Raw genomic sequence first — 27,511 nt, forward strand, 5'->3', positions numbered from 1 at the left:
GACGCCCGCCTTCCGCCCGCCCCGAGGGCGGGGGCGCTCGGCCCGGCCCCTCGCCTGCGCCCGCGGCCCCACCGCCTCCTCCGCCTCCTCCTCCTCCCCCGTGTCCACCTCCTCCTCCTCCGGGCCGCCCGCCCGGCTCCTCGCCCCGCCCCGGGTCTGCGGGAAAGGAAACCGAAAGTGCGCGGCGCCGGGCGGGGCCGCCGACCTGCTGGGCCCGAGCCCCACGCCCGCCGGCACTGCCGCGGGAGCCCGCAGCCGGTGAGTGCCCGCCGCGCCCGCACCTGCCACCCCGCGCCGCCCCGCGCCGCCCGCCGCTGCCCGCGGCCCCTCCTCAGCGCCCGTCACCCCCCGGAGTCCTTTCCCCTCCTCGGTCCCGTCACTCCCCGGAGTCCTGTCCCCTTCTCGGTCCCGTCACCCCCAGGAGTCCCGTCCCCTCCTCGGTCCCGTCACCCCCCCCCCGGGAGTCCCGTCCTCTCTGCTGAGCCCCCTGTCACCCCCAAGCCTTGTCATTCCCCAGACCCTGTCCCCTTCTCGGTCCCTGTCACTCCCCAGAGTTTCTGTCCCCTCCAGCCCCCGTCTCCTCAGCCCCGCTTCCCCCAGTCCCGTCCCCTCTTCAGTCCCGTCCCCCTCGGTCCTTTCTCCTCTGCTCATCCCTGTTTCCCCCAGTCCTGTCCCCCCCGAGCTCACCCCTGCCCCCCCAGCTCTTCCTCCCCACCCTCTGCCTCCCGGAGTCTTGTCCCTCCTGCTCAGCCCCTGTCCCCTCCAGTCCTGTCCCCGCTGCTCAGCCCGTCCCGCTCAGCGCCCCTCCGCAGTCCTTAGCAGCTCCACGCCCCCAGCTCCCCGGTGGTCTCCCCAGCGCCCTCAACACCTCCCTCACCTTCGCCCTCCCTCAGTGCCGGCTCCCACCACTGCCCCTGCCTCACCATGTCCATCCCTATCCCTCACCCCTGTCACCTCTTTCACCCCTGTCTGTTACCAAGCGCCCTCAACACCGCGCACTCCCCATCCCTCCTGGGGTCCCCCAGCACTTCAGCAGGTGGCCCCGCACCCTGCCCTGCCGCCTCCTGAAGCCCGCCCCCTGCACCTCTGCAGCTGCCCCCGCTGAGCCTGGGAATGCGCCTTCATGTCCAGGGCTGCCCCCAGCCTGCTGCCCCGTGACCCCACAGCGTCTCCCTCCGAACTGGGCTCTCCTGCACTAGAGACTTATCCCCGGACTCTGGACACTTCCCTGCAGACCAGCCTTCACCTCCTTCTTCAGCCTCTTTCATTCCACCCTGGTAATTACCGTGCTCTCATTCTCATCCCTGTACCCGCTTGACCATCACCGATTTTCTTCTTCCTGCCCTCTTTGCCTTCATTCCCCCCCCCCCCCCCGCCAAAAAAAAAACAAAAAAACATTTTGTCTGTTTATTCATGTTATTTCCTCTTCCTATGTGTGCCTCCCTTTCTTGCTGATGTTTCTTTTTTTCTTTATTTCCCCTTACTACTTTTATTTCTCCTAAATTTCTGAGTTTCTGTTTTAATATTTTTCAAGAAAAGAAGAAATTTTCCCCTTAAACAACAAACAAACTATTGAACCTCCACCATGAGAGCAGGGTTTGATAAGATTAGGGAAGAGACTGGCCAAAAGTATTGTACAGCCCTGGTGCAGGGGAGATTCCTTTTTCTGATGAGAATAACAGTGCCCCTCATATAATGCTAGATCTATTCACAGTTTCCAACTATGAATATTTTAAAACTTTGGACAGTCTCAGAAATTTTTTTGCTGAGGACTCTGAGTTACCTGCTTTTTCCCTAACCCTAGCCCACATGATATGCATGAGTTAAACTGAGATGTTCCCTTAGAGAAGCTTCCTCTTACAGAACCAGTGTCAAAAATCATTTAGATAAAGGAAAGAGGAAAGAAAAAATTGCGGATTTCTAGTGGTTCTGAGGAAACAGGACTCATAGGTGCTAAGTTAATCAATAGCTTTCTAGTTATTGAAAGGTAATTTCTTTCTCTTGATTTAGTACAGCAGAGAGTTTAATCACTTAGCTGTGTTCCAAAGAATAGGACAAAGGATAATTGCTCACTATTTTCAAACTCTAGAGGATTGAGAGGTATAGAGTACTGTATAATAATGCCAGATAGGATGATAGTACATGGTTTTGGATTAACAAAAATGTACTCTTTTCTCCTGGCAACAATATTTGCTTTACAGGAGAGGAAAATGAAACCTAGCAACTGTTTAAGCAACTTAGCTAGAGGTATAAACTGAACAATAGTTTTGAATTTGAATTGACACTCCCTCATCCCCAAGGAAGTGCAAGGAAGAATTTGATCCCTTGAAATCACCTAAATTATGAATTTAATATTTTATTTTATAACTGGTTACTCACAAAGTTGAGCACTTTGTGCTCATGATTAAAATCTGCATGTAACTCTTAGTTAATCATTGAAAAGTAAAGGCAGAACTGGCTTGATTGTTATTAGATGCTGTTTCAGGGCACTGATAATTCTCAACCTGTGCAGTTCCAGATAACTGAAAGTAACGTGAGCGTGAATGAATTCAAGTGACTTAAACATGGAAGACAGAAGACCTCATCTGGAGGCCAGGCCCAGGAATCCCCATACCAACCACAGAGGTAAGCAAAGTTTCCTACCTAGTGAGAAGGAAATACTAAGCAATCAGAAGGAACCTGGGTTGCCTATCAATGAGCCCACCTGAGATTGCCTGCATCTGTCAAGTAAAGAATGACTTATTCCTTAACTATAGCATGAATGACTATGAAAAACAGATAGGTTTCTCCTTTCCTTAAGAGATATGATGGATGGGTGTAGTTCAATTTACAAATACAGTGATGGGATGTCAGAAATGGAAATAACTCTTGGTTTGGCACAATTCTATTAATAGAAACATAATACAAACCCAAAACATAATTTTTTAATTTTCTAGTAGCATAATTGAAAAAAGCAAAAGGAAGCAGATTAAATTTACTTTAAAAAATCAATACTAATTTCTTTCATATGTGAAGTGTTATGAATAAGCATAAAACATTTCAAGTGATTATAATCTCTTTTCCCTGTAAAATTGTGTTTCAGAATTGAGCATATTCATTAGAACAAAGTAAGGTGATAAATATACATCTTAGATCTACATTTTATTTATTTTAAAAAATTTTGTTTAGATATTGATGGATCTTTATTTTATTTGTTTATTTATATGCAGTGCTGAGATTCAAACCCAGTGCCTCACACATGCTAGGCAAGCACTCTAACACTGAGGTACAACCCCAGCCCCTAAATTTATTTTAATTTGGAGATTCCTTTGGAACATTCAACTAATGAATTCCAATTTTAAAATGTGTTTTTCTGTTAGAGCCAGCGTAAAAGTTAATAAATAGAAACTTTTTAAAAGCATTTCTTGAAAATTGTTTTAAAAATTAACTTCACATTCAAATTCTAATACCCATATCAGAAAAGTACAATAGTTGCTTTATATCAAATAGCACATTGAGTTAGACTATATGAAAATTCCAGCAGGTTTTAATATTCTACAATTATCTCTTTGAGGGGGAATTTTTTTTAGCTGTTTATGGGCACGATATCTTTATTTTGTTTATTTTTATGTGGTGCTGAGGATCGAACCCAGTGCCTCACACATGCAAGGCAAGCGCTCTGTCACTGAGCCAATACCCCATCCCAAGAAATTTTAAAACAGGGATTAGAAATCAAATCTAATTGGCGGGCTGGGGATATGACTCAAGCGGTAGCGCGCTCACCTGGCATGCGTGCGGCCCGGGTTCGATCCTCAGCACCACATACAAACAAAGATGTTGTATCTGCTGATAACTAAAAAATAAATATTAAAAATTCTCTCTCTCTCACTCTCTCTTTAAAAAAAAAAAAAAGAGAGAGAGATAGCTGCTGTACACTTTAAAAAAAAAAAAAAAAACAAATCTAATTGGCAACAAAATCAAGAAGACCTTTGTTAAGATAACAAATACTACAATGAATTTCTAGCATATACTATTTGCTTGCCTGTCTGCATCCATATAAAATATTTTACTCAATTTTTTTCTTACAAAAAATATTTTTTTAATATTTTGGGTTTTGGGGTTTTTTTTTACTTGTAATTGGACACAATACCTTTATTTTATTTTTATGTGGTGCTGAGGCTCTAACCCAGCACACTACACATGCCAGGCAAGCACAGTACTGTTGAGCCACAACCCCAGCCCCTTCCTCACAAAATGTAAGAGTAGAAATTTTTTTATTTTATTTAAAAGTTGTGAGTAATTAATAAGAAATTCTTCATATGTGGTTTATTTCCAGAGCAAATATGCTTTATTCAAAAAACTTTAATGCTATTTAATAAAAATTTAATGATCTTTCTTACTTATTGTATCCAAATACTGTCATTTAAAAAAAATTTTTTTTAGTTGTAGTCACACACAATACCTTTTTATTTTATTTATTTTTATGTGGTGCTAAGGATCAAACCCAGAGCCTCACATATGCTTGGCAAGCGCTCTACTGCTGAGCCACAACCCCAGCCCCAAATATTGTCATTTTAAAATTGAATGTACTTCATTATCATAATACTTTAAAAACTTTAATAATATTTTAATCTCCTCAAATACTTACATATTAGCCACATTTTACTTTTTTTTTTTTTTTTGTACCAGGGATTGAATTCAGGGGTACTCGACCACTGAGCCACATCCCTAGTCCTATTTTGTATTTTATTTAGAAACAAGGTCTCACTGAGTTGCTTAGCGCCTCATCATTGCTGAGGCTGGCTTTGAACCCTCAATTCTGCTGTCTCAGCTTTCCAAGCTTCTGGGATTACAGGTGTGCACCACTGCACCTGGCACATTTCACTTTCTTAATAGCCATGTGGGGCTAGTGGCTAGTATAGGTTTAGAGTCCTAGTCCTCAAACCAAAGTTAATTCTAAGAGCATCACTGTACTGAAGAAATTATTGTTTGCTTAGAACTTTCTAACAAACAACTAATAGGTTATTGCTTTTTTTTTTTAAGTTTGTAAGATGTCATTCAAATTTTTGTTGTGAATCAAATGAGGAATTACTGTGGAATTTTATTTTATGGACTGTGTGTTAAAAGAATGAGAAATGATACATTTTTTTCATTCTTTCAGATAACAGTCTTCTAATCAGACCTAAATACTAAAAGCAGGAATTTCTTAGATTGTGGGAGTTGGAAAAGTAAATATGAAAATAACTATAAAAATTTAGAGTTCAGATGTATAGCATTCATATTTCCCAAGTACTCTTTTATGTTGTCACATGAAAATTTTTTCTACAAAGTTCAAAATAAAAGGAAAAAAAAAGAAGTATATAAGTGTATTTAGTATCTGGTCTCGTGAAATAATATGATTATCTTAAATATTTTGTGTACTTTCAGTTTTCATAACATTTTTTAAATTTTTTTTTTTAAGAGAGAGAGAGAGACAGAGAGAGGGAGAGAGAATTTTAATGTTTATTTTTCTTAGTTTTTGGCGGACACAACATCTTTGTTTGTATGTGGTGCTGAGGATCGAACCCGGGCCGCACGCATGCCAGGCAAGCACACTACCGCTTGAGCCACATCCCCAGCCCCTTCATAACATTTTTTAGAATATTATTTTTAATTATAGATGGACACAATCCCTTTATTTATTTGTTTTAATTTTTTTTGTGTTGCTAGGGATTGAACCCAGTGCCTCACGCATGCTAGGCAAGTGCTCTACCACTGAGCCACAACCCTAGCCCCTTATAACATTTTTTTTATCCAATCATTGTATACAATCTTATTTTTAATTAATTAGTAAATTTTTTTTCCAGGGATTGAACCCAGAGTTGTTTTACCACTGAGCCACATCCTCAGCCCTTTTTATTTTTTATTTTTAGATAGGATCTTGCTAAATTGCTAAGTTGCTGAGGCTGGCTTTGAACTTGTGATTCTCCTGCCTCTGCTTCCTAAGTCACTGAAATTACAGGGATGCACCACCATGCGCAATTTATAGTCTTATTTGTTTTTAAAATCACAGTGTCATTCTGATAAGTTGAGTTTAGCTCCATTATCAGTTTTAGAGGAACAGAAAGTGAAAAAAACTGGACTTTGGGTATGTTGGGTAAGATCACTTATGAAATGTCTGGTAGATGAAGGAAAACAAGTTTGGTGTCATCCACAAAGTAGCGTCCATGTTCCTGTGTGTACTGAGTGTGACCTCATTATCCCTCCTCTAGCTCAGCTTTCTGTGTGAGTGTTGGTGGTAATCAATAAGAACTGTGTTTATGAACTACTTCTCAGAAAGGAGGAAAACTTCAGTTTCAGTTTCCTGGAACAAAACTTGATATCCATGTTTCAGTTTCCTTCACAATCTATTAGCTGAAAAAACATCTTGGTAAAGGAAATCCTCCCTTCCTCTTTCCTGTTCAAACTGCTTTGGCTGATGCTGGGCAAAGTTCAGATAGTGTTTTCCTTCATAGTTTTATTCCATTTAATGTCTGTTGTTTATGATAATTGGTTAGCAGAACCAATAACCACAGAAATCAAGAGTATTCCCAGGGAAAAATAGTTATTACTGACTAGTAATAACTAATATTTACTAAGAGCTTCTCATGTGTCAGGTAATATTCTAAGTATTTTATAAATTTAAAAAAAATTGTAATAGTGTTTGGACAGCAAACCTTCATTTTATTTATATTTATGCAATGCTAAGGATTGAGCCCAGTGCCTCACACATGCTAGGCAAGTGCTGTACCACTGAGCTACAGCCCCAGCCCTATAAGCTTTTTTTGGGGATGGGGATGTCAGGGATTGAACTTGGGGGCTTTCAACCACTGAGCCACATCCCCAGTCCTATTTTGTACTTTATTTAGAGACAGGGTCTCAATGAGTTGCTTAGGGCCTTGATAAGTTACTGAGGCTGGCTTTGAACTTGCGATCCTCCTGCCTCAGCCTCCCAAGCTGCTGGGATTACAGGCATGTGCCACTGCTCCCGGCTTGCCCTATAAACTTTTAATCTATTACAATCTAGACATTGAGACCTAGAGAAATTGTACAACTTGGTCATGGTTACACAGTGAAGGACGTGGCCAAGCCAAGATCTATTCAGCCCTGAAATTTATGTTCTGACTGTTACTTCATAGTAGCAAAAGACTAGAACCAATGTATTAGGCATTTAACAAATGTTTATTCTTTTCCCTTTTGCGTCCTTTGGAAAAATAATATTTTTATAATGTGTATGGCACTCATAATAAACTTTCTTTTTTTTTTTTTTCTTTTTTTTTCTTTTGGTGTTGTCGATCAAACCCAGGGCGTTGTAAATTAGATAAGCACTCCACCACTAAGCGGCACCCCCAGCCCTATCTTTCATTTATTATACAACTTGGTAGGAAATTTTTGTCTCTACAAAACCTGATCTCCTTGGTTATCTGGAAAATGAAAGCATATTTATTGTTGTCTCATTCAGTTTTTTTGCCCCTTGATTCTGTGCTTACCCAATATTCCCATTGTGTTTAGGGCCTATGGATGGAGAATTACCACCAAGAGCTAGAAATCAGGCCAATAACCCACCAGCCAATGCTCTCAGAGGAGGAACCAACCATCCCGGAAGGCATCCTAGGGCCAACAATCATCCTGTTCCTTACCGGCAAAGGGAGGAGAGATTTAGGGCCATGGGGAGGAATCCACATCAGGGAAGGAGGAACCAGGAAGGGCATACCAGTGATGAAGCTAGAGGCCAAAGACATGGTCCAGAGAATGATACCAGGCAGAGAAATGACAACCAAGAGGGTAGGAATCGCAGACCACCATGGTCCAATGAAAATTTCCAGCAGTGGCGGACCCCCCACCAGAAGCCTACAGAACAGCCACAGCAGGTTAAGAAACTGGGCTATAAGTTCCTAGAAAGTCTTCTGCAAAAAGACCCCTCTGAGGTGGTCATCACACTTGCCACAAGTTTAGGGCTGAAGGAGCTCCTATCTCATTCTTCCATGAAATCCAACTTCCTTGAGCTCATCTGCCAGGTTCTTCGGAAGGCTTGCAGCTCCAAAATGGACCGCCAGAGTATTCTTCATGTACTAGGCATATTGAAGAACTCCAAATTCCTCAAAGTTTGCCTGCCTGCTTATGTGGTAGGGATGAGTACCGAACCCAATCCTGACATTCGAAACCAGTATCCGGAACACATAAGCAATATCATCTCCCTCCTCCAGGATCTTGTAAGCGTCTTTCCTGCCAGCTCTGTGCAGGAAACTTCCATGCTCATTTCTCTCCTGCCAGCTTCTCTTAATGCTTTGAGAGCTTCTGGTGTTGACATAGAAGAGGAGACAGAAAAAAACCTGGAAAAGGTGCAGACCATCATTGAACATCTGCAGGAAAAGAGGCGAGAGGGCACTTTGAGAATGGATACCTATACTCTAGTGCAGCCTGAGGCAGAAGGCCATGTGGAGAGCTACCGGACCATGCCCATCTACCCGACCTACAATGAAGTGCACTTAGATGAGAGGCCCTTCCTTCGTCCCAACATCATTTCTGGAAAATATGAGAGCACTGCTGTCTATCTGGATACCCACTTCCGACTCCTGAGAGAAGATTTTGTCAGACCCCTGAGGGAAGGCATTTTGGAACTTCTCCAAAGCTTTGAAGATCAGTGTTTGAGGAAGAGAAAGTTTGATGACATCCGGATCTACTTTGATACGAGGATCATCACTCCTTTGTGTTCATCATCAGGCATTGTCTATAAGGTTCAGTTTGATACAAAACCACTGAAGTTTGTTCGCTGGCAGAACTCTAAGCGATTGCTGTATGGGTCTTTGGTATGCATGTCCAAGGACAACTTTGAGACATTTCTTTTTGCCACTGTTTCTAACCGGGAGCATGAAGATCTCTGCAGAGGAATTGTCCAACTCTGTTTCAATGAGCAGAGCCAACAGCTGCTAGCAGAGGTTCAGCCCTCTGACTCTTTCCTCATGGTGGAGACAACAGCATACTTTGAGGCTTATAGGCATGTCCTGGAAGGACTCCAGGAGGTCCAGGAAGAAGACGTCCCCTTCCAGAGGAATATTGTGGAATGTGACTCTCATGTGAAGGAGCCCAGGTACTTGATAATGGGGGGCAGATATGATTTCACCCCCTTAATAGAGAATCCTTCAGCCACTGGAGAATCTCTGAGGACTGTTGAGGGTTTGAGACGTCCTAGAGTTAATGTCTTAGACCCTAGCCAGTGGCCCTCAAAAGAAGCTCTGAAGCTGGATGACTCTCAGATGGAAGCCTTGCAGTTTGCTCTCACAAGGGAGTTGGCAATTATTCAAGGACCTCCTGGAACAGGTAAGACAAATTTTTTCAGAGCATTTGACATATACCCTATAACATAGGCAAGGGAGGCTTTGCTCTGGGTTTCTAGAATGTCTCACTTAGAAACACTGTCCTGAAATGGCATACATTTTGTTTATAAAGTAGCCACTCAGTGATTTTCCAGTGGGGACCATGGGCATGCATAGTAACAAACTCAAATCACAAGGTTAGAAAAGACTGCTAGAGGTCAAATTCAGGGAGATACGTTACTCTGCTTCATTGAAAAACTATTAATTTGTTTTAATTTTACATTATTTTTGTGGTGCTAAGGGTTGAACCTAGGACCTCAGGTGTACAAGGCAAGTGCTCTATCACTGAGCTACATCACCGGCCCTTTTATGTTATTTTAAATTAAATAGTACCAAATATATAATAATCACAGTATATGCCAAACTGTTTTACATGCCTTACATATGCTAACTCACTTCATCCTCATAATGGTCCTATGAGTTAGAAACCATTACTAAAACCATTTTACAGATGAAGAAACTAAGGCAAAGAATGGTTAAATTACCCCTTATTTAAGAAATGTGAAGTGTGAAGTTCACACAGGTGGTAACAGACCTAGCACTTGAACTCAGATAGTTTGGCTGAAGAGTCCTGGCTCATATCTATCCCACTGTGCTTCTCATAGAAGTATTCCTCTCTACCGCCACCTTCCCACCTGCAAGTCTCTTACCTAAAAGTCTATAAGATCTAGGAGGATACTAACCATGTTTATTTTGCTCACTATTGTATCTGTTGTATCCACCCGTGTCTGACACTTGATTGACACTAAATAAACATTATTTAAAGAAAAAAAAGGGAGAAATTATTAATTATTATACTGTATTGAAATCTTTGATTTTCCAATATTGCTCCCTCACTCAACTCTGAGTTATTGAGGACAGTGGCAAACTTAGCTTGAAACAATGCAAAAATTTAGCAGTTTGTAAATTTAATGAGTCCATAGCTCTAACTCTTATGTTGATTTTCATAAGTTTTCTCTCTCGTCACAAAGGCAAATTTACCATACTGTATGAAAACCACTTCTAAAGAATTTGCTCTATGAATGAGATCTGAAACAATGTACGTGTCTATCAGTAGAGAAGTAATTAGCTAAAAATTATCTTAGTCATGAAGAGAGAGAGGATTCTTTGTGTATTGATAGAGAACTACTTCTAAGATATATAAAGTGAAAAAAACCAAGATGTGGAACAGTAAAAATAATCTTTTATTTTTTTTTAATATTTATCTTAAGTTTTAGGTGAACAGAATATCTTTATTTTACATTTATGTGGTGCTGAGGATCGAACCCAGTGCCTCGTGCATGCTAGGCGAGCACTCTACCACTGAGCCACAACCCCAGCCCTACTTTTATCTTTTTTTAAAAAAAGGCATAGGGTGGGGGGATGCAAAAGGCTAAGGGAAAAAAATACATATGCGGGGCTGGGGATGTGGCTCAAGTGGTAGCGCGCTCGCCTGGCATGTGTGCGGCCCAGGTTCAATCCTCAGCACCACATAGATATTGTGTGCGCTGAAAACTAAAAAATAAATATTAAAAAAATTCTAAAAAAAAAATATATATATATATATGTATATGTATACATGTGTGTGTATTTGTGTATACATAGAAAGACTATCTCTGAAAAGTTACCCAAGAAATTGGTAACATTGGTTGCTTCTAGTGAGATAAACTCTGGCATAAGAGACTTTTCACAATATACTTACTATGCTGTTTAGATTTTTAATCATCTCAATGTATTACCTCAAAATTTGAGAAGAAAGATAAAAGCCAGGCATGGTGGTATACAGTTGTAGTCTCAGCTACTGGGAAGGGTAAGGCAGGAGTTGAAGGCCAGCCTGGCAACATAGAGACCCTGTCTAAAATATAAAAAAATAAAAACAAATTGCTCTAAGTAATTAATTGTTCCTTTTCTAGAATTTTTAGCTTCTTTTTTTTTTTTTATTTTCTAGGCAAAACCTATGTGGGTCTAAAAATTGTTCAAGCCCTTCTGACCAATGAGTCCGTTTGGCAAATTAGTCGCCAGAAGTTCCCCATCTTGGTTGTATGTTATACTAATCATGCTTTGGACCAGTTTCTGGAAGGTAATGTCTATGGGCAAAATTGTTCTTTATCAAAACATTTATGGTGAACAACTGCAATAACTTTATATTGCACTTTGAATATAAAGGCCACAGTCTTGACCATGACCTGCAAGGCCACATGTCCTAGCCTGACTCTGAACCTGATCTTTGTTCTCTTCCTTCATTCTTCCTAACTCCATTAGCACTGATTGTCTTCAATTCCTTGAACTTTATTTATTTATTCATTTACTATTTTATTTATTGTTGTGCTGGGGATTGAACTCAGGCCCTTGCACACACTAGGCAAGCACTCTACCACTGAGCTACTTCCCAGCCCTCCCGGAGTTCTTGTAGTTTCTCAATTGGCTCATGCTGTTCTTCTTTTCCTCTCTCTCTCTCCAACTTGAACTCTTTTGGCCTGTCTGGCTCTAATTTATTCTTCAGGTCTTACCTTAAATCTCTCAGGTGGACTTTCTCCATTTCCCCCAAACAAAGTTAAAGTCTCCTTTTGTATTTTTTCTTTTAATCTCTTTCATGTTTCTCCACACTAGATCATAAATACTGAGGACTGGTCAGGTTAATTACTGTATTCACTGATCCTGGCATATATTAGACACTCAAAAAATACTGATTGTTGTGTGGGGGTGTAGCTCAGTGGTGGCTAACATATGCAAGACCCTGGGTTCAGTTTCCAGCACTGCAGACAACAACAATAACAAATTAACGGCATTAATGAATAAGAATTTTTATTTTTGCTTATTTTCTAAATAAGTGTTTTTATTTTTGCTTATTTTCTATTCCTCTGTAACCTCCTTTCACCTACATCTTGTTTATTCTTAAAGTTTCAGTTTAAATAGTAGATCCTCAAGAATAGATCTCTACCCGGCCCAGATCAGGTGAGGTCCTCTACTATCCATTTGTAGCATCATGTACTTATAGGACTCATACTTACTGCTATTAAAATAGATTGTTATTAAAATAGATTGTTTACTGCGTATTTTCTTTGCTAGAACTTGAAACAGAAGAACAAGTAAAAACTGAGTTTGTGTTTTGACTGCTGTATCTTCAAAACCTGGCACTTGCCTGGGACATGTACACAGTAATCAAATCTGCAAAATAGATAACATTTACTGAGTGCTTGCTTTGTGCCAGGCCCTAGCTAAATGCCATAAAGTTATTATTTTTTTTTATCCAGATTATAGCTCTATAAAAAAGTTGTTACTATCTCCAAATCACAATGAAACTTAGACACAAATTACATAATTTACTCAGGTTATATAACAATAAATGTTAGAGACAAGATTTGTGTCCCCAATTGTTTGATTCCAGAGCCTGTGGTCTTAAGCACTACACTTTATAAGCTTGTATCCTCTCAAGACCCTCTGGCTCATTAATTGGGTAAATTTCCTGTAAGCACAGTTTGTTCTCTAAGGGACCAGATGAGACAAGATCCCAAATGCACATAACTCTCATCTGAGTTAGTCCAGCGTAGGCCTTCTCAACCCTGCAATGTTCTTTGCTCCGCAGGCATCTACAAGTGTCAAAAGACCAGCATTGTGCGGGTGGGTGGAAGGAGCAACAGTGAAATTCTGAAGCAGTTCACCCTGAGGGAACTGAGGAACAAGCGGGAATTCCGCCGTAACCTCCCCATGCACCTCCGAAGAGCCTACATGAGTGTGAGTTCCAGCTGTGGCATATCTGAGGTAGCTCAAGGAACCTACACAAGACAGCAGTAGCTTTCTGAGCAGGCTCCCCAGGGTAGATATGGAGGCTCCTCAGAGCTCTGGAGGACACAGGTTCTTTCCAACATTTCATTCTGCGAATCCCTTGATGTGATCCGTGCCCTCAATCCAAAGTAGAGTAAGGATGAAGGGCAGTGCCCCTACCAGGACCTTCAGGCTACTTTCCCAAAGCCACCATAGCACTTCTGCATGTAGCCACTGGGCAGGGAAATGTCATCTTTAAGCTGGGCAGCATTGTGCCTGATCAAAAATCTGAGCTTGGCTTAGTGGTGTGCATCTATGTTTGTACTTACTCAGGAGGCTGAGGCAGGAGAATTTATTGAGCCCAGGATTTTGGGACCAGGCTGGGCAACCTAGTGAGACACCCTCTTAAAATTAAAAAAAAAAAAAAAAAAATGAGTTTTTTTGTTTTGTTTTGTTTTGTTTGTTTTTGGATACTGGGGATTGAACTCAGAGGTGCTGTACCACTGCACTAACTCACCAACCCTTTTTACTCTTTATTTTAAGACAGGGTCTCACTAAGTTGCTTAGGGCCTTGCTAACTTGCTGAGACTGGCTTAAACTTGGAATTGCCTACCTCAGCCTCCCAAGTCACTGGGGTTATAGGTGTATGCCTTTGTGCCCTGCTCTGAGTTCTTATTTATTTTTTAATATTTATTTTTTAGTTATAGGTGAATACAATATCTTTATTTAATTTTTATGTGGTGCTGAGGATTGAACCCAGTGCCTCATGCATGGTAGACGAGCACTCTACCTCTGATCTACAACCCCAGCCCCATGAGTTCTTATTTTTAAGGAAAAGAGAGAACAAATACTGCAAGACTTGTAGTCTATGCCACAATATTCTTGGCCTGTTTTTATTTCATGTGTTTCCTCTTCTTACTAACTGGTAGGCATCTTTTAGATCTTTTGGTTACTAATCCTTTGGTTTCAAGACCACAGTAGTGTGCCTTGAGAAACTGGTTTGTTGATTATTGACTGATCATTTATTCTTTTTTCTTACTTTTCTTTTTTAGCTTTGTTTTCTCTTAGGGTAGGGACTGAATTTGAGGGAGAGTAATGTGTCTTCATCACATCTTTCCCTGTCTTCTTGGCAGATCATGACAGAGATGAAGGAATCAGAGCAAGAGCTCCATGAAGGTGCCCAGACCCTAGAGTGTACAATGCGTGGTGTCCTCCGGGAACAGTACCTGGAGAAGTACATCTCCCCCCGGCACTGGGAAAGCCTAATGAGTGGACCGATGCAGGTAGGGCTCATCTCAGGGTCACACACATGGCTGCCTCAGCACTCAGAGGTGGCCTCCAGGAGAAGTAGCAGTACAAAGCTTTAGCTATAGCATGATCTGATGCTGACATAAGGCAAAAAGTTCCCTTTCATGATGAGAAGCAGTTGGACATGCTGGTCAGGAAGAAGACTCAGGAACCAACCTCTAGTTTTGAATCTTGGCTTTGCTTTGGGCAGATTACTTTTTCTGTGTTTGTTTATCCTGTTAGAAAACTGGGAGGCCAGTAGCATTAAAGTGAACCATATGAAATTGCTAGTACTTGTAACTTCATCTTATAAAATGGCAATTTCTTATAAGTCAACTTAATTCTTAGAGGATTATCATTTGGATCATTAAGTTAATATTTGTAAACTCTAAACGTAATAAAAGGTCTGGCATGGTGGTGTATGCCCATAATCCCAGTGAGATGGGAGTCTGGAGCAGGAAGGTCACAAATTTGAGGCCAGCATCAGCAACTTAGTGAGACCCTGTCTCAAAATAAAAAAAAAAAAAAAAAATCAGGAAAAAAAATGTCTGGGGACACAGATCAGAAGTAAAGTTCCCCTGGGTTAAAATCCTGAAATGGAAATTAAACCATAACCAGAAGTAACCTAGCACATCCAGAGCTTTGGCTCATACAGACTAACTATGTGACTTGGGCCAGTATGATCCTCACCAGTCAAACAGGGAAATAATAGTGCCACCTTCAAAAGATACCATAAGATGTAACTGAGACCAAATTTATAGAGTGACTAGCCAGGAACCCAGTGAAATGGGACCTCTGTTATCACTGGGTTGATGATTTCCAGATCTTATTTACTAGATCTGATTAATTCCCTAAAAAAGGGAATTAATCAGATCTAGTAAATAAGTCAAATACTTTAGTATGAAAAGTTAGGAAGGAGCAAGCTGTGGCAAACAGGGGAGAGAATGGCACCAACCAGCTCCAGCCATTTGTTGCCATTTAATAATAAAGGTTTATTGTTGGTGTAGATCCTGATTTTATCAAAAGATAGAAATTTTGATTTTTTAAGTTCTGTATAAGTCATATTAAATGTTCCAGTTGCCCAAGGAATGCCAGTTTGCAACTTTTGAATTTTAAGGGAATTTTGTTTGTTTACTTGTTTTTTGTTTGTTTGTTTTTGAGAACTTGGGATGGAACTAGGACCTTGTACATGTTAGGCAAGTGTTCTACAACTGAATTACATCCCCAGCCCCTAAGGGAGTTATTTTTGATTATTTGAGGAAACCCTGCCTTCATACTGGTTGTCATGGAGTTCTCATCATTGATAATTCTTCCTTTCTTAGGACAGCGAGTGGATCTGCTTCCAGCAGTGGAAGCACTCCATGATGCTTGAATGGCTGGGTCTAGGTGTTGGTTCTTTCACTCAAAATGTTGCCTCAGCAGGACCTGAAAATGCAGGTAAGAAGTACATGTCAACCTAGAACCACTTCTTCACTTGGAATATGGTAAAGACTAGATAGCAAGATTTAAAATTAGTGCTCAGAATAAATGAAAAGCTGTGAATCAATTAGTGAAAGTCAAATAGGAAAATAGATAAAAGACCTTGAATAGGCACACCACAAAATAAGAAATCCTATTAATCAATTGACATATGAAAAGTGTTCATCAAAACTAGAGGAGTTGGGCGTGGTGGCACGCCTGTAATCCCAGCAGCTTGTAAACTGAGGCAGGAGGATCGCAAGTTCACAGCCATCCTCAACAATTTAGCAAGGCCCTGAGCAACTCAGTGAAACCCCGTCTCTAAATAAAATAGAAAAAGGGCTGGTGATGTGGCTCAGTGGTTAAGTGCCCCTGTGTTCAATTCCCAGTACTAGAAAAAAGAAAAAAAAAAAAAAAGAAAAAAGCACCAGCCTCAGCAACTTAACAAGGCCCTGAACAACTTAGTGAGACTCTATCTCAAAATAAAAAATATAAAGAGCTGGGGATGTGGCTTAGTGGTTAAGCACCCCAGAGTTCAATCCCTAATACCAAAAAAAAAAAAAATTGGAGTGTTAAAACAGCAATAAAATACTATCACACACCTACCAGGTTTTATATAACCCTTCAGTGGGAATGTGCAGCAGTGGAACTCTGGTACACTGCCAGTTGGTCTATAAATTGGCACAACCACTTGTGACAAGTAGGAAAACAGAAAGAATTGAAATGTCCATCCACATTTGTACAAAGGGTAGATCTATTACTGTCTGTTAAGATAAATACTGTGCAACAGTGAAAAGGAATGAGTCACATCATGTCTAGCAATATAGATGAATCTCAAAACATATTGAAGGGGCTCAGCGGTAGAGCACTCACCTAGCACATGTAAGGCACTGGGTTTGATCCTCAATACCACATAAAAATAAATAAATAAAATAAAGGTATTGTGTACAACTATAACTAAAGCAAAAAATACTAAAAAAAAAAAAATCCTTAATAGAAAAGGCAAGCTAAAAAAATTACAGGTATCAGATATTGTGGTATTTAAACAACATATATGTATAATTATATATGTACATGCTATTTGCATATGTAAATATATATTCACATGTATATGTATATATATGTGTGTATGTGTTTATACATACACATATATGGTAAAGTTTTTTGGGTTTTCTTTTAAATAAAAGATATGGAGTATCTTTTATTTATTCAAAATTCAGGTTAGGACGATTTACAAGAGGGATCTTCAAAAAAATTGGTAGTTTCCACCCAGTTTGGGAGGATGGTACCTGTATGTTCATTTTTATATTTATTTATTTATTTATTTATTGGTACCAGGAATTGAACCCACAGGCACTTAACCACTGAACCACATCTCCAGCCTGTTTTATTTTGATAGGGGGCTCAGCCTCCTGAGTCTCTGGGATTACAGGCGTGTGCCACCGCACCTGGCTTCATTATCCTTTAAGTTGTATCTTTATGTTGTATTTACCCTCCTTTGTGTATTTTTAAATATCTTTTTTTAGTTGGACACAATACCTTTATTTTTATTTATTTATTTATATGTGGTGCTGAGGATTGAACCCAGTGTCTTGCACGAGCTAGGCGAGCACTCTACTGTTGAGCCACAACCTCAGACCTGTGTATTTGCCTTCTTAAAAAGGCATTCAGTCGTATGATTTTTTAAACGTAAAATATGTGACAAAACATAAGGAAAGTGAAGTCTTCCTCCCCTAGAGTCAGTCCTCCCAGTTTCCCTTTCCCCAGGTTACCATTTAAATCCCTTCAGAATGTCTTCGTACACCTCAGCTCTTGGAAGTGCCCTCTTCCTTCCTTGACTTCAAGAATCTCCATCCCTGTTCTACCTGCTTTCCTTTTTTAGCCCAGGCAGAAGGAGAAGAAGAGGAGGAAGGGGAGGAGGAGGGTTCGCTGATTGAGATTGCAGAGGAGGCTGACCTGATTCAAGCAGACCGGGTGATTGAGGAGGAAGAGGTGGTGAGGCCCCGGCGACGGAAGAAGGAAGAGAATGGGGCAGACCAGGAGTTGGCTAAAATGCTTTTGGCCATGAGGCTAGACCACTATGGCTCCGGAACTACAGCTGGACAGGAGCAAGCTACAGGAGAATGGAAGGTAAACTCACTTCGTTCCATGAAAGTTTCAATGAGAAACATGTTCAGTTATTACTGCCAAATTGGCATGGTTAAGACTCTGCTGGAACAGGCCTGAGAGTATTCTGACCACTCCTGTCTTCCCCAGCTTCTATTACTTTACTTGGTCCTCACAGTTAGCTAATGTACCCATTTTGCTACCTAACCCTGGCCTAAATCCCAAGGGTATAAAAATTATGGTTCAGAGGGGTGCTGGCAAGAAGTACCTACATAGAAAGACAAGAAGCAGGTAACCAAGTGCTTCTCTGGAACTTACAGAAGAATGTAGTGTATATGAGTCAAATCAAACACAGTCTTAGTGCCTCATACCTATCTTCTCAATCACAAAATCTAAGGACACTCATTACATTTCTAGAGGCTGAAAGTAAATCCTCCAGGCTACATGGAATGCTTATTCTTTCAGCTTGGAATTTGACATTTCTCTTAAAGCCAGAGTGGTATAAGTGCCCATACATTTCCATGTAGACCTTCTGTCTACTCCTGTTGGTGGAACCCAGTGGTCCTCTTATTGCAGCAGAGGACTGGGTACTCACAGTGCCAATTTGTGATCCCCAACCACAATTTAAGGGACTTTTTTAAAAGAGCAACTCTGGATGCAGTTTTTCACCTGAATGCTGGCTTTGCACCTGATGTCCTAGTTCAGTTCAAGTGGTGGGTGGCATCATGATCTCAATCCTTGGAAGCATGTATTGAGTATATTTCTGCCATACAGCTTCTGGAGATGGGGATTTTTAATGTGGTAACATTCATCTCACATACCAATCCTTCTAAAGGCTCATGGCAGAGCTAGAGGGGAGCACTTTTTCAAACAGTGCCTTTCACCCACTTGTTAAAGGTATTCTGATGGCATTAGGACCACTTTAGCAGGCCCTATGCCAAGCCCTACTTTAAACGGCAGATGCTAGACACTGATAGCATCCAGTGAGGAAGCCCTGCCCCCACTACTTTCATGACAAACACATTTTAGGAATGAGAAATAGACTAGAATCAAAAGATATTTGATGGGCTGGAGTTGTGGCTCAGTGGTAGAGAGTTTACCTAGCATCCATGAGGCACTGGGTTCAATCCCCAGGACCACATAAAAAGTGAACAAATAAAATAAAGGTATTGTGTCCACCTACAACTAAAAAAAAAAAAAAAAATTAAAGATATTTGGTGATAACAGTGCTGGTACTATTGTAAGTTTTTTCCATGTAAGGACCTCCAGAGATGTGCTATTAGTCTTCCCATTTTATTAAGGGAGATTCTGAGACACATAGGAGTTAAGTAATTGCCCTGGGGCCCACAATCTAATAATAGGTAGAGCCCAGGCATTCTGGCCCTAGAGTTCTTGTTTAGCCACTCTGTGGTAGGAAAGCTGTTGTGAGAATGTGAGACACTTGAAATCTATCAGAGGTGGCAGCCCATTTTCTTACATGCTGGGGCTCCCATGTTAGGCTTAGAACTAGGTTTGCCTCTGCTCAGATGGTACCCTGCCTGGTATTGATGTCTACAGACCCAGCGTAACCAGAAAAAGAAAATGAAGAAGAAAGTGAAGGTTGAACTTCGCAAACTGAACACCATGACTGAGGCCGAGGCCAATGCGATCCAGGATGTCTGGCAGCTGGACCTGAATTCTCGCTGGCAGCTTTATAGGTACTGTGCCCCATGCCCAGCTGGCCCATGTCATTTCCCCAGGGAATTCCTTTTCTGTTCCCAGAATATTCTCAAAGACCTTCAACAATGTTAACTAATGACTGAGTACCACCACTGAACTGAGGGCTAGGGATGTCATCGTGGGATAGGAGATACTTGCTCTGTCATCACGTTCAGAGTTTATATGCTCTCTGGAAAGACAAAAGTCAACACATAATTTCCCAAGTAAAAAACTATACATGGCATAAATACTAGGAAAGATGAGTAGAGAGTACTGAGAATATTATATAGGATTTTAGCTGGTTTGAGATATCCAGGAAATTGACATTGGAGGCAAAATCTGAAAGATGAACAGACATGATCAGGGCAAAGGGGAGCAGGTGAGGTTGAGGGGACCACGTAGGGAAAGGCCCTGAGCTAGGAGAGAGAATGGCTATTTGAGAAATGGAATAGCTTTTGCACAGAGAAAGAGATGTCAAGTGAGTCTGAGGTGTGGACAGGGGTCAGACTTGTCAGGATGAAGTATTCTATGCAAAATTAAGGGAGGGCAGGAATGTGATAGGGAGAACCTATGAGAAATTCTTTCTGAAACTTTTGAAGTCCTTTACTTTCTTTCCAATAGTTAGCCCTTTTTCTTTCTTTGTGGTATTGGGGATTAAACCAGGGCCTCACATATGAGACAAGCACCCTACCACTGAGCAACATCCCCAGCCTTTTAAAAAATGTTATTGTGAGAATGGGTTTAAGTTGCCAGGCTAGCCTCGCAATCCTCCTGCTTTAGCCTCTCAAGTAGCTAGGATTACAGATGTGTGCCACTGTGCCCAGCTAACATTTGTTCTTTATCACACTCCCTTTCTTAGCTCTTGACCACCCTATACATCTTTTGGGGGGCATTTTGGACTCTTCTCTATATCTGGTGTGTGTGTCTCTCTTTTTCTCTCACACTCACTCATTTACCTAGAAGCTCCTCAAAGGTCTTGGGTTCACTTCATACATTGGCACATGAAGGGGGTTCCTGTACATTCTCATGGCTTCCTTTCCCTGATTGATCCATTCTCCAGGCTGTGGCTACAGATGTATCAGGCTGACACTCGCCGGAAGATTCTCAGCTATGAACGCCAGTACCGCACATCAGCAGAGAGAATGGCTGAACTGAGACTCCAGGAAGACCTGCATATCCTTAAAGATGCCCAGGTTGTTGGCATGACAACCACAGGTGAGAAAACATGGGGACATTTAAGCTGTTCCAGCCAAGCTCCATTCTGGTACCCAGATCCTATCAGAGTATCCGAGGCAGGTAAAGAGAGCTTCTTTAATAGGTTAGAGGAAAATACCATGAAAAGCTATTGAAAACAACCCATATTTTGGGACTGCTTAGTGAAATTCTCTCTTGGTGAGTTTGCAACTCCCAACAATGACAACATGGGTACGAGGCTCTGGACCACCCAGTGCTCATTCTCTTATTCAGTGGTCTTCTCAGCCCTAGAGGACATAGAAGGACACAAGGAGATTCCGAGAGACTCAGTGGCCCTGTGGATCCTGTATCTCAGCTCAGTGGAACCTCTTGGCTTATCCTTATTCCAGGTGCTGCAAAATACCGCCAGATCCTACAGAAGGTGGAACCTCGCATTGTCATTGTGGAAGAGGCTGCTGAAGTCCTTGAGGCCCATACCATTGCTACATTGAGCAAAGCTTGCCAGCACCTCATCCTGATTGGGGACCACCAGCAGGTAAGGCAAGAGCTCCTGGAAGATGGACTGCCTCTCTGTGGGGAGGAATCAAACAGGAAGACTCCCACCTCTCTGTTTAAAGAATTCACAAAGTGGGGCTGGGGTTGTGGCTCAGTGGTAGAGCACTCGCCTAGCACGTGTAGTCACTGGATTCAATCCTCAGCACCACATAAAAATAAAAGGTATTGTGTCCAACTACAACTGAAACAAAATATTTTTTTAAAAAAGAGTCCACAAAGCTAGTTAATGGCTTTTTGTGATTCCTTTTTTTCTTTACTTCCCGTATTCAATTTAAGAACAGGTGCTGTTATATTTGGCATATAGCTTAGCATTAGTATAGTGGCTTCATCCATTCTCTGTACTCTCCTACCCTCCCTTTTAAGTAGACTGTTAGGACAGCAAGTTCCCCAGTCTTCCTGCTTCCATTTTTATTTCCATTTTTACTATCAGACATCCTTTATAAAGGAGCCAAAACAAATATTAAAATTTTAAATCATTGTCATTCTCCAGCTTAAAACCCTCCAGTGTTTCCCACTGCACTTCATATTAAAAATCAAGGTTCTTGAAATGGTCTGCAGAGGCCAAAAAAATCAGCCTGCTTTCCTGACTTCTCATTTGCTCACTGTATTCCCTCCCATGGCTTGCTTTTCAAATGACTGAATAACTGACAACTTCTTCCATGCTGGAGACAGCTCAGATGTCACTGTTCAGAGACGCTTAGTTAAAGAATCCTCGCCCTTGGACACTGTTGTCATGTTATCCTTGGTTCTTGTCTTCAGAGCCCTTGTCACTGTTAACCCTTAGCCTGTAAGCACTTAAGAGTGCCTGGCATATAGGAGGTACTTGAAAAACATTTGCTGGATGAATGAATAGTTAGTGAAAATGTTTGCAGTAAAGAATTCTCAGCTATGTTTCTCTTCTCAGCTGCGCCCCAGTGCCAACGTGTATGATCTGGCCAAGAACTTCAATCTTGAGGTGTCCCTTTTTGAACGGCTAGTGAAAGTAAACATTCCTTTTGTCCGTCTGAATTACCAGGTGAGAAACCGGTCATCTGTTATTACCCAAATACCCAGGAAAATGCCCATGGGAACCTGCCAATTGTCTGAAAGAGAGATCTTATAAAAATGAAACTGGTTTAAGCCAGTATCATGGTGCACACCTGTAATCCCAGCGCTTTGGGAGACTGAGACAGGAGGATCACAAGTTCAAAGCCAGCCTCAGCAATGTCAAAGTGCTAAGCAACTCAGTGAGACTCTGTCTCTAAATAAAAAGTACAAAATAGGGCTGGGAATGTGGCTCAGTGGTTGAGTGCCCCTGAGTCCAATCCCCAGTACCCACCCCCCCAAAAAAATGGTTTAGTAATGAAATAACTGTCAAGCTTATTTTATTTTCTGTTATAAAACACCACAAAGTCACTCTGGCAAGTTTTTGTTGAAGGAGCTGTTTATATTGTGCTCTTTCTTGCTATATTTTTTTCAAACATTACTTAAAAATTCTCTACCAACCAGAGAAATTGTCCTCTGCCTATTTCTAATGACATATGTGTTATTTCAGCACCGCATGCGCCCTGAAATTGCCCGCCTTTTGACCCCCCACATCTACCAGGATCTGGAGAATCATCCCTCTGTTCTCAAGTATGAGAAGATTAAGGTGAGTCTGTCTTTCCTGATCTGTCTTTGATGGTGTCAGCAATCTAGCAGGCTGTCTTTTCTTTAGCATAGAAGGTTTCCAAAAGGGAACAGCCAGTTTTAAGAATTAAGCTGGTCTTGAGGAGGAATAGTACAGTAGTGTAGTAATCAAGCATTTACACCTGGGGTTTTGAGTCTAAACTCTGCCACTGAGTAGGTGTAACCTTCAGCAGATTATCTAAGAATTTTGAGTGTCAGGTCTCTTGCTTCATCCCAGTACTGAGGGATGAGGAGGTAAGTACAGAAAGCCCTCAGTAAAGTGCCCAGGTTAGCTGCTCTGTCATCTTCACCATCGTCACTATAGCTGCTGCTTTTGCCCTTAGCCATAATGGTCGGAGTTTGGATGGTTTTTTAAAGTATTAATATCAAACAAGTAGTTTGAAAAGTGAAGTAGACATAAATTCCTTGTTCAGCTCAAAATTTGCCCTGTCCCAAAGATAGCACATGGTGACCAACTTTAGAATTAAAGACTGTGGTATGGAAGGTACAGAAATTTTCCAAGGTCTCTTCCTGGAGCTGGGACAGTGGCCGATGCATGTGAAGATGAGCCAGGGGAGCCAAGGGCCATGAAGGAACCTTTTAACCTATTTTTTCCTTTTTCAGGGGGTCTCTTCCAACCTTTTCTTTGTAGAACACAACTTTCCTGAACAGGAAATCCAAGAAGGCAAAAGCCATCAGAACCAGCATGAGGCTCACTTTGTGGTAGAGTTGTGCAAGTACTTTCTGTGCCAGGAGTACCTGCCCTCCCAGATCACCATCCTCACCACCTACACTGGGCAGCTTTTCTGCCTGCGAAAACTCATGCCTGCCAAGACATTTGCTGGTGTCAAGGTCCATGTTGTGGACAAATACCAAGGGGAAGAAAATGACATCATCCTCCTCTCACTAGTGCGAAGCAACCAGGAGGGCAAGGTGGGTTTTCTCCAGATATCCAACCGTATCTGTGTGGCCTTGTCCAGAGCCAAGAAGGGGATGTACTGCATTGGAAACATGCAGATGCTAGCCAAGGTGCCCTTGTGGAGCAAGATCATCCATACCCTTCGAGAGAACAATCAGATAGGCCAAACACTCCGACTGTGCTGCCAGAACCACCCTGATACCCACACCTTAGTCTCCAAAGCTTCCGACTTCCAAAAAGTGCCCGAAGGAGGCTGCAGCCTGCCCTGTGAGTTCCGGCTGGGCTGTGGGCATGTCTGCACCCGTGCCTGCCACCCCTATGATTCCCTGCATAAGGAGTTCCAGTGCATGAAGCCATGCCAGAAGGTCATCTGCCAGGACGGACACCGGTGCCCCCTTGTTTGCTTTCAGGAGTGTCAACCTTGTCAAGTGAAGGTTCCTAAAACCATTCCTCAGTGTGGCCATGAACAGATGGTTCCTTGTTCAATGCCTGAGTCAGATTTCTGCTGCCAGGAGCCCTGCCCCAAGGTCCTGAGATGTGGTCACAGATGTAGCCACCCATGTGGTGAGCTTTGTGTACAGTTGTGTTCAGTAATGGTCACTGTGGAACTCAAGTGTGGACACAGCCAACAGGTGAAGTGTGGTAATGTGGAAGACCTCAAGTACGATATGCCAGTCAAGTGTACCACCAAGTGTGACACCATCTTGGACTGCGGGCATCCTTGCCCTGGCTCTTGTCATAGCTGTTTCGAAGGGCGCTTCCATGAGCGTTGTCAGCAGCCCTGCAAACGCCTGCTCATCTGCTCACACAAGTGCCAGGAGCCCTGCATTGGTGAGTGCCCGCCCTGTCAGCGGACCTGTCAGAACCGATGTGTCCATAGCCAGTGTAAGAAGAAGTGTGGGGAGTTGTGCAGCCCCTGTGTGGAACCCTGTGTCTGGCACTGCCAGCACTACCAGTGCACCAAACTCTGCTCTGAGCCCTGCAACCGACCCCCATGCTATGTGCCTTGTACTAAGCTACTGGCTTGTGGCCACCCTTGCATTGGTCTGTGTGGGGAGCCATGCCCCAAGAAGTGCCGTGTTTGCCACCTGGATGAGGTCACACAAATCTTCTTTGGCTATGAGGATGAGCCTGATGCCCGCTTCGTGCAGCTAGAAGACTGCAGCCACATCTTCGAGGTACAAGCCCTGGACCGCTACATGAATGAGCAGAAGGATGACAAAGTTGCCATCAGGTTGAAGGTCTGCCCTATCTGCCAGGTGCCTATACGCAAAAACCTGAGGTATGGAACCAGCATCAAACAGCGGCTAGAAGAGATCGAAATTGTCAAGGAAAAGATCCAGGGCTCAGCAGGGGAAATTGCAACCAGTCAGGAGCGACTTACGGCCCTGCTGGAGAGCAAGAGCCTCCTCCACCAGCTGCTCCCTGAAGACTTCCTGATGCTAATGGAGAAGTTAGCCCAGAAAAACCTATCAGTTAGAGACCTGGGGCTTGTTGAGAATTACATCAGCTTCTATGACCATTTGGCCAGCCTGTGGGATTCTCTGAAAAAGGTACATGTCTTAGAACAAAATAAAGTGAGGACTCGACTCGACCAGGTCCATGAGTGGCTGGCCAGGAAGCGCCTTAGCTTCACCAGCCAGGAACTGAGTGACCTTCAGAGTGAAATCCAGAGGCTTACATACCTGGTGAACCTCCTGAGCCGCTGCAAGATGGCAGAAGGGAAGGTGAAAGGTAGCATAGCAGAAGAGGTCTACAGTATCCGGAACATCCTCGAGAAAACATGTAAGTTCACCCAGGAGGATGAACAGCTTGTACAGAAAAAAATGGATGCTCTGAAAGCCACCCTTCCCTGCTCCGGCCTGGGCATCTCAGAGGAAGAACGAGTGCAGATTGTTAGCGCCATGGGTTTCCCTCGTGGCCACTGGTTCAAGTGCCCCAATGGCCACATTTATGTGATTAGTGAGTGTGGAGGAGCCATGGAGAGGGCCACTTGTCCTGAGTGTCAGGAGGTAATTGGTGGTGAAAATCATACTCTGGAAAGGAGCAACCAACTTGCTTCTGAGATGGATGGAGCCCAGCACCCTGCCTGGTCAAACACAGCCAACAACCTGCTGAACTTTGAGGAGATCAGGAGGATGATCTAGGAAGATAGCGCACTGCTGCCTTTTGTCCCAGCCACCATTTGGCTGGGACCGGCTCCCTTATGGAGGAACTGAGGTTTTTTTTTTATTACTGTCCTTTAGTCTTAGCACCTACTTAAGGATCCACTTTTAGGGCTTGCCCACATTTGATTCTAGATTTACTCCTGCGCTAGAGTAAGCACTTTACCTCCAGAACTAAGAGCAGAGTTAGTAGAGCTCACCTTTCTTTCCTGCAAGTATGGGACAGACTCTCCGGAGCACGCGTGGGGCTTCCACATAGGGCTACCTAGTGGTAACTCTGGGTCTTGACTGGATGTTTCTTCTGCAGTGTTCCCAGGGCACAAGTATGAGCTCAGTGAAGCTGACTGATGCTAATTATCAGATCCTAACCTATAGACTAAATTTCATTGTAATAATTGGCCCAGAGGAGTCTGGACTGCTTTTCCCTCCAAGGAGCACAAGAAACCCCACTTCCCACCTCCTCGGGCACCCCTCTTTAGAAGATGGAGGCATGTGATGGACAAAGATTCTTCAGCTCACCCTGACCCACTGACATATTCAGAGTGGGGAAAGTGCACTACCCCGTTAGGAGGCTGTGTGTAACAGGCCCAGACTAGCTGGGATGACTTCTGTGCCCTTTCCTGTAATTTACACCTGGATAGTGGTTACATTACCTGCCATCCAAGAGGTTCCATAACAGTGCTGGTTTCCCTGGCCCAAATGGAGTCATGCTCACATTCAGTACCAGCATCACCTCTCCCAAGTGTAAGCCTTTGTCCCAGCACTCTCTCACAGCTTTTACCTGGGCAGGGTTAGCATGCCAGCAGCTTCTGCAGGCCCCAGCCCCAGGCCAGAAGCCGGCCTCAGGCCAGCCGCCTGTGTCCGCATTCCCTCTGTCCAGTGTTCCTTAGAACAGACACTTAGATATCTCAGGTCCTTTCTAATGTTGGCAAGAAAAAAACTCCCTTTCCTATGTATGCATTTTCTTTTCTGTCTTTACTATGCACTTTAGCCTATAAAGCCAATTAATAAAAACAATGACGGAGAATCAGTGATCCATTGTCTCTCCTTTAGAAACAGCTTGGGAGGCCTCAGACAGACAATCAGGACAGGACAGAGCTGTCGCAACATGGAAGCCATTCTTTTGTTTTTGTGGTGTGGGGTTTTTATTTAGCTGATGAGTCATTTTTACCTAGGGTGAAAATTTTTTTTTCAACCTGTACAAAGGGTACACAGTGTTTCCTTCCCCAGTGGCCACCCTGCTCACTTCATGAGTCCTCCTAGTGGTGATCAGCTGAAGCAATGCATATCCCTTTTCAGAAAATTTGCACTCGGCTTTTCAAGCCTACTCAGAACCTACTTGGGACCCACTCTTTGTATACAGA

At 42.6% G+C, this 27,511-nt stretch overlaps 1 protein-coding gene across 3 annotated transcripts; it reads left to right on the plus strand.

Moving 5' to 3' along the window:
* The first annotated feature begins 20 nt into the window (after positions 1–20).
* Positions 21–27,167, plus strand: Znfx1 (zinc finger NFX1-type containing 1). Of its 3 annotated transcripts, XM_076851964.1 has the most exons (15): positions 21–258; positions 1,093–1,277; positions 2,513–2,625; positions 7,510–9,318; positions 11,302–11,433; positions 12,940–13,088; positions 14,252–14,401; positions 15,728–15,842; positions 17,746–17,993; positions 19,527–19,666; positions 20,728–20,882; positions 21,251–21,396; positions 22,321–22,431; positions 22,951–23,046; positions 23,688–27,167. In XM_076851964.1, exons 3-15 carry the CDS (start codon positions 2,544–2,546, stop codon positions 26,127–26,129), a joined length of 5,775 nt encoding a protein of 1,924 aa, XP_076708079.1. In that variant the 5' UTR covers positions 21–258; positions 1,093–1,277; positions 2,513–2,543; the 3' UTR covers positions 26,130–27,167. The 3 variants fall into 3 exon arrangements, with proteins under 3 accessions (XP_076708079.1, XP_076708078.1, XP_076708081.1); XM_076851963.1 differs by lacking the exon at positions 1,093–1,277; XM_076851966.1 differs by lacking the exon at positions 1,093–1,277 and having other exon boundaries at positions 2,519–2,625.
* Positions 27,168–27,511: the final 344 nt, after the last annotated feature.

This window comes from Callospermophilus lateralis, chromosome 3 (genome assembly GCF_048772815.1).
Source record: "Callospermophilus lateralis isolate mCalLat2 chromosome 3, mCalLat2.hap1, whole genome shotgun sequence".
Taxonomy (NCBI): domain Eukaryota; kingdom Metazoa; phylum Chordata; class Mammalia; order Rodentia; family Sciuridae; genus Callospermophilus; species Callospermophilus lateralis.

Excerpts from the sequence above, each read along its gene's own strand:
- Znfx1 (XM_076851964.1), top strand. The coding sequence starts at position 2,544 with ATGAATTCAAGTGACTTAAACATGGAAGACAGAAGACCTCATCTGGAG. Across the intron at positions 9,319-11,301 it reads TCAAGGACCTCCTGGAACAG|GCAAAACCTATGTGGGTCTA; the intron begins GTAAGACAAATT and ends TTTATTTTCTAG. Across the intron at positions 14,402-15,727 it reads TAATGAGTGGACCGATGCAG|GACAGCGAGTGGATCTGCTT; the intron begins GTAGGGCTCATC and ends TTCCTTTCTTAG.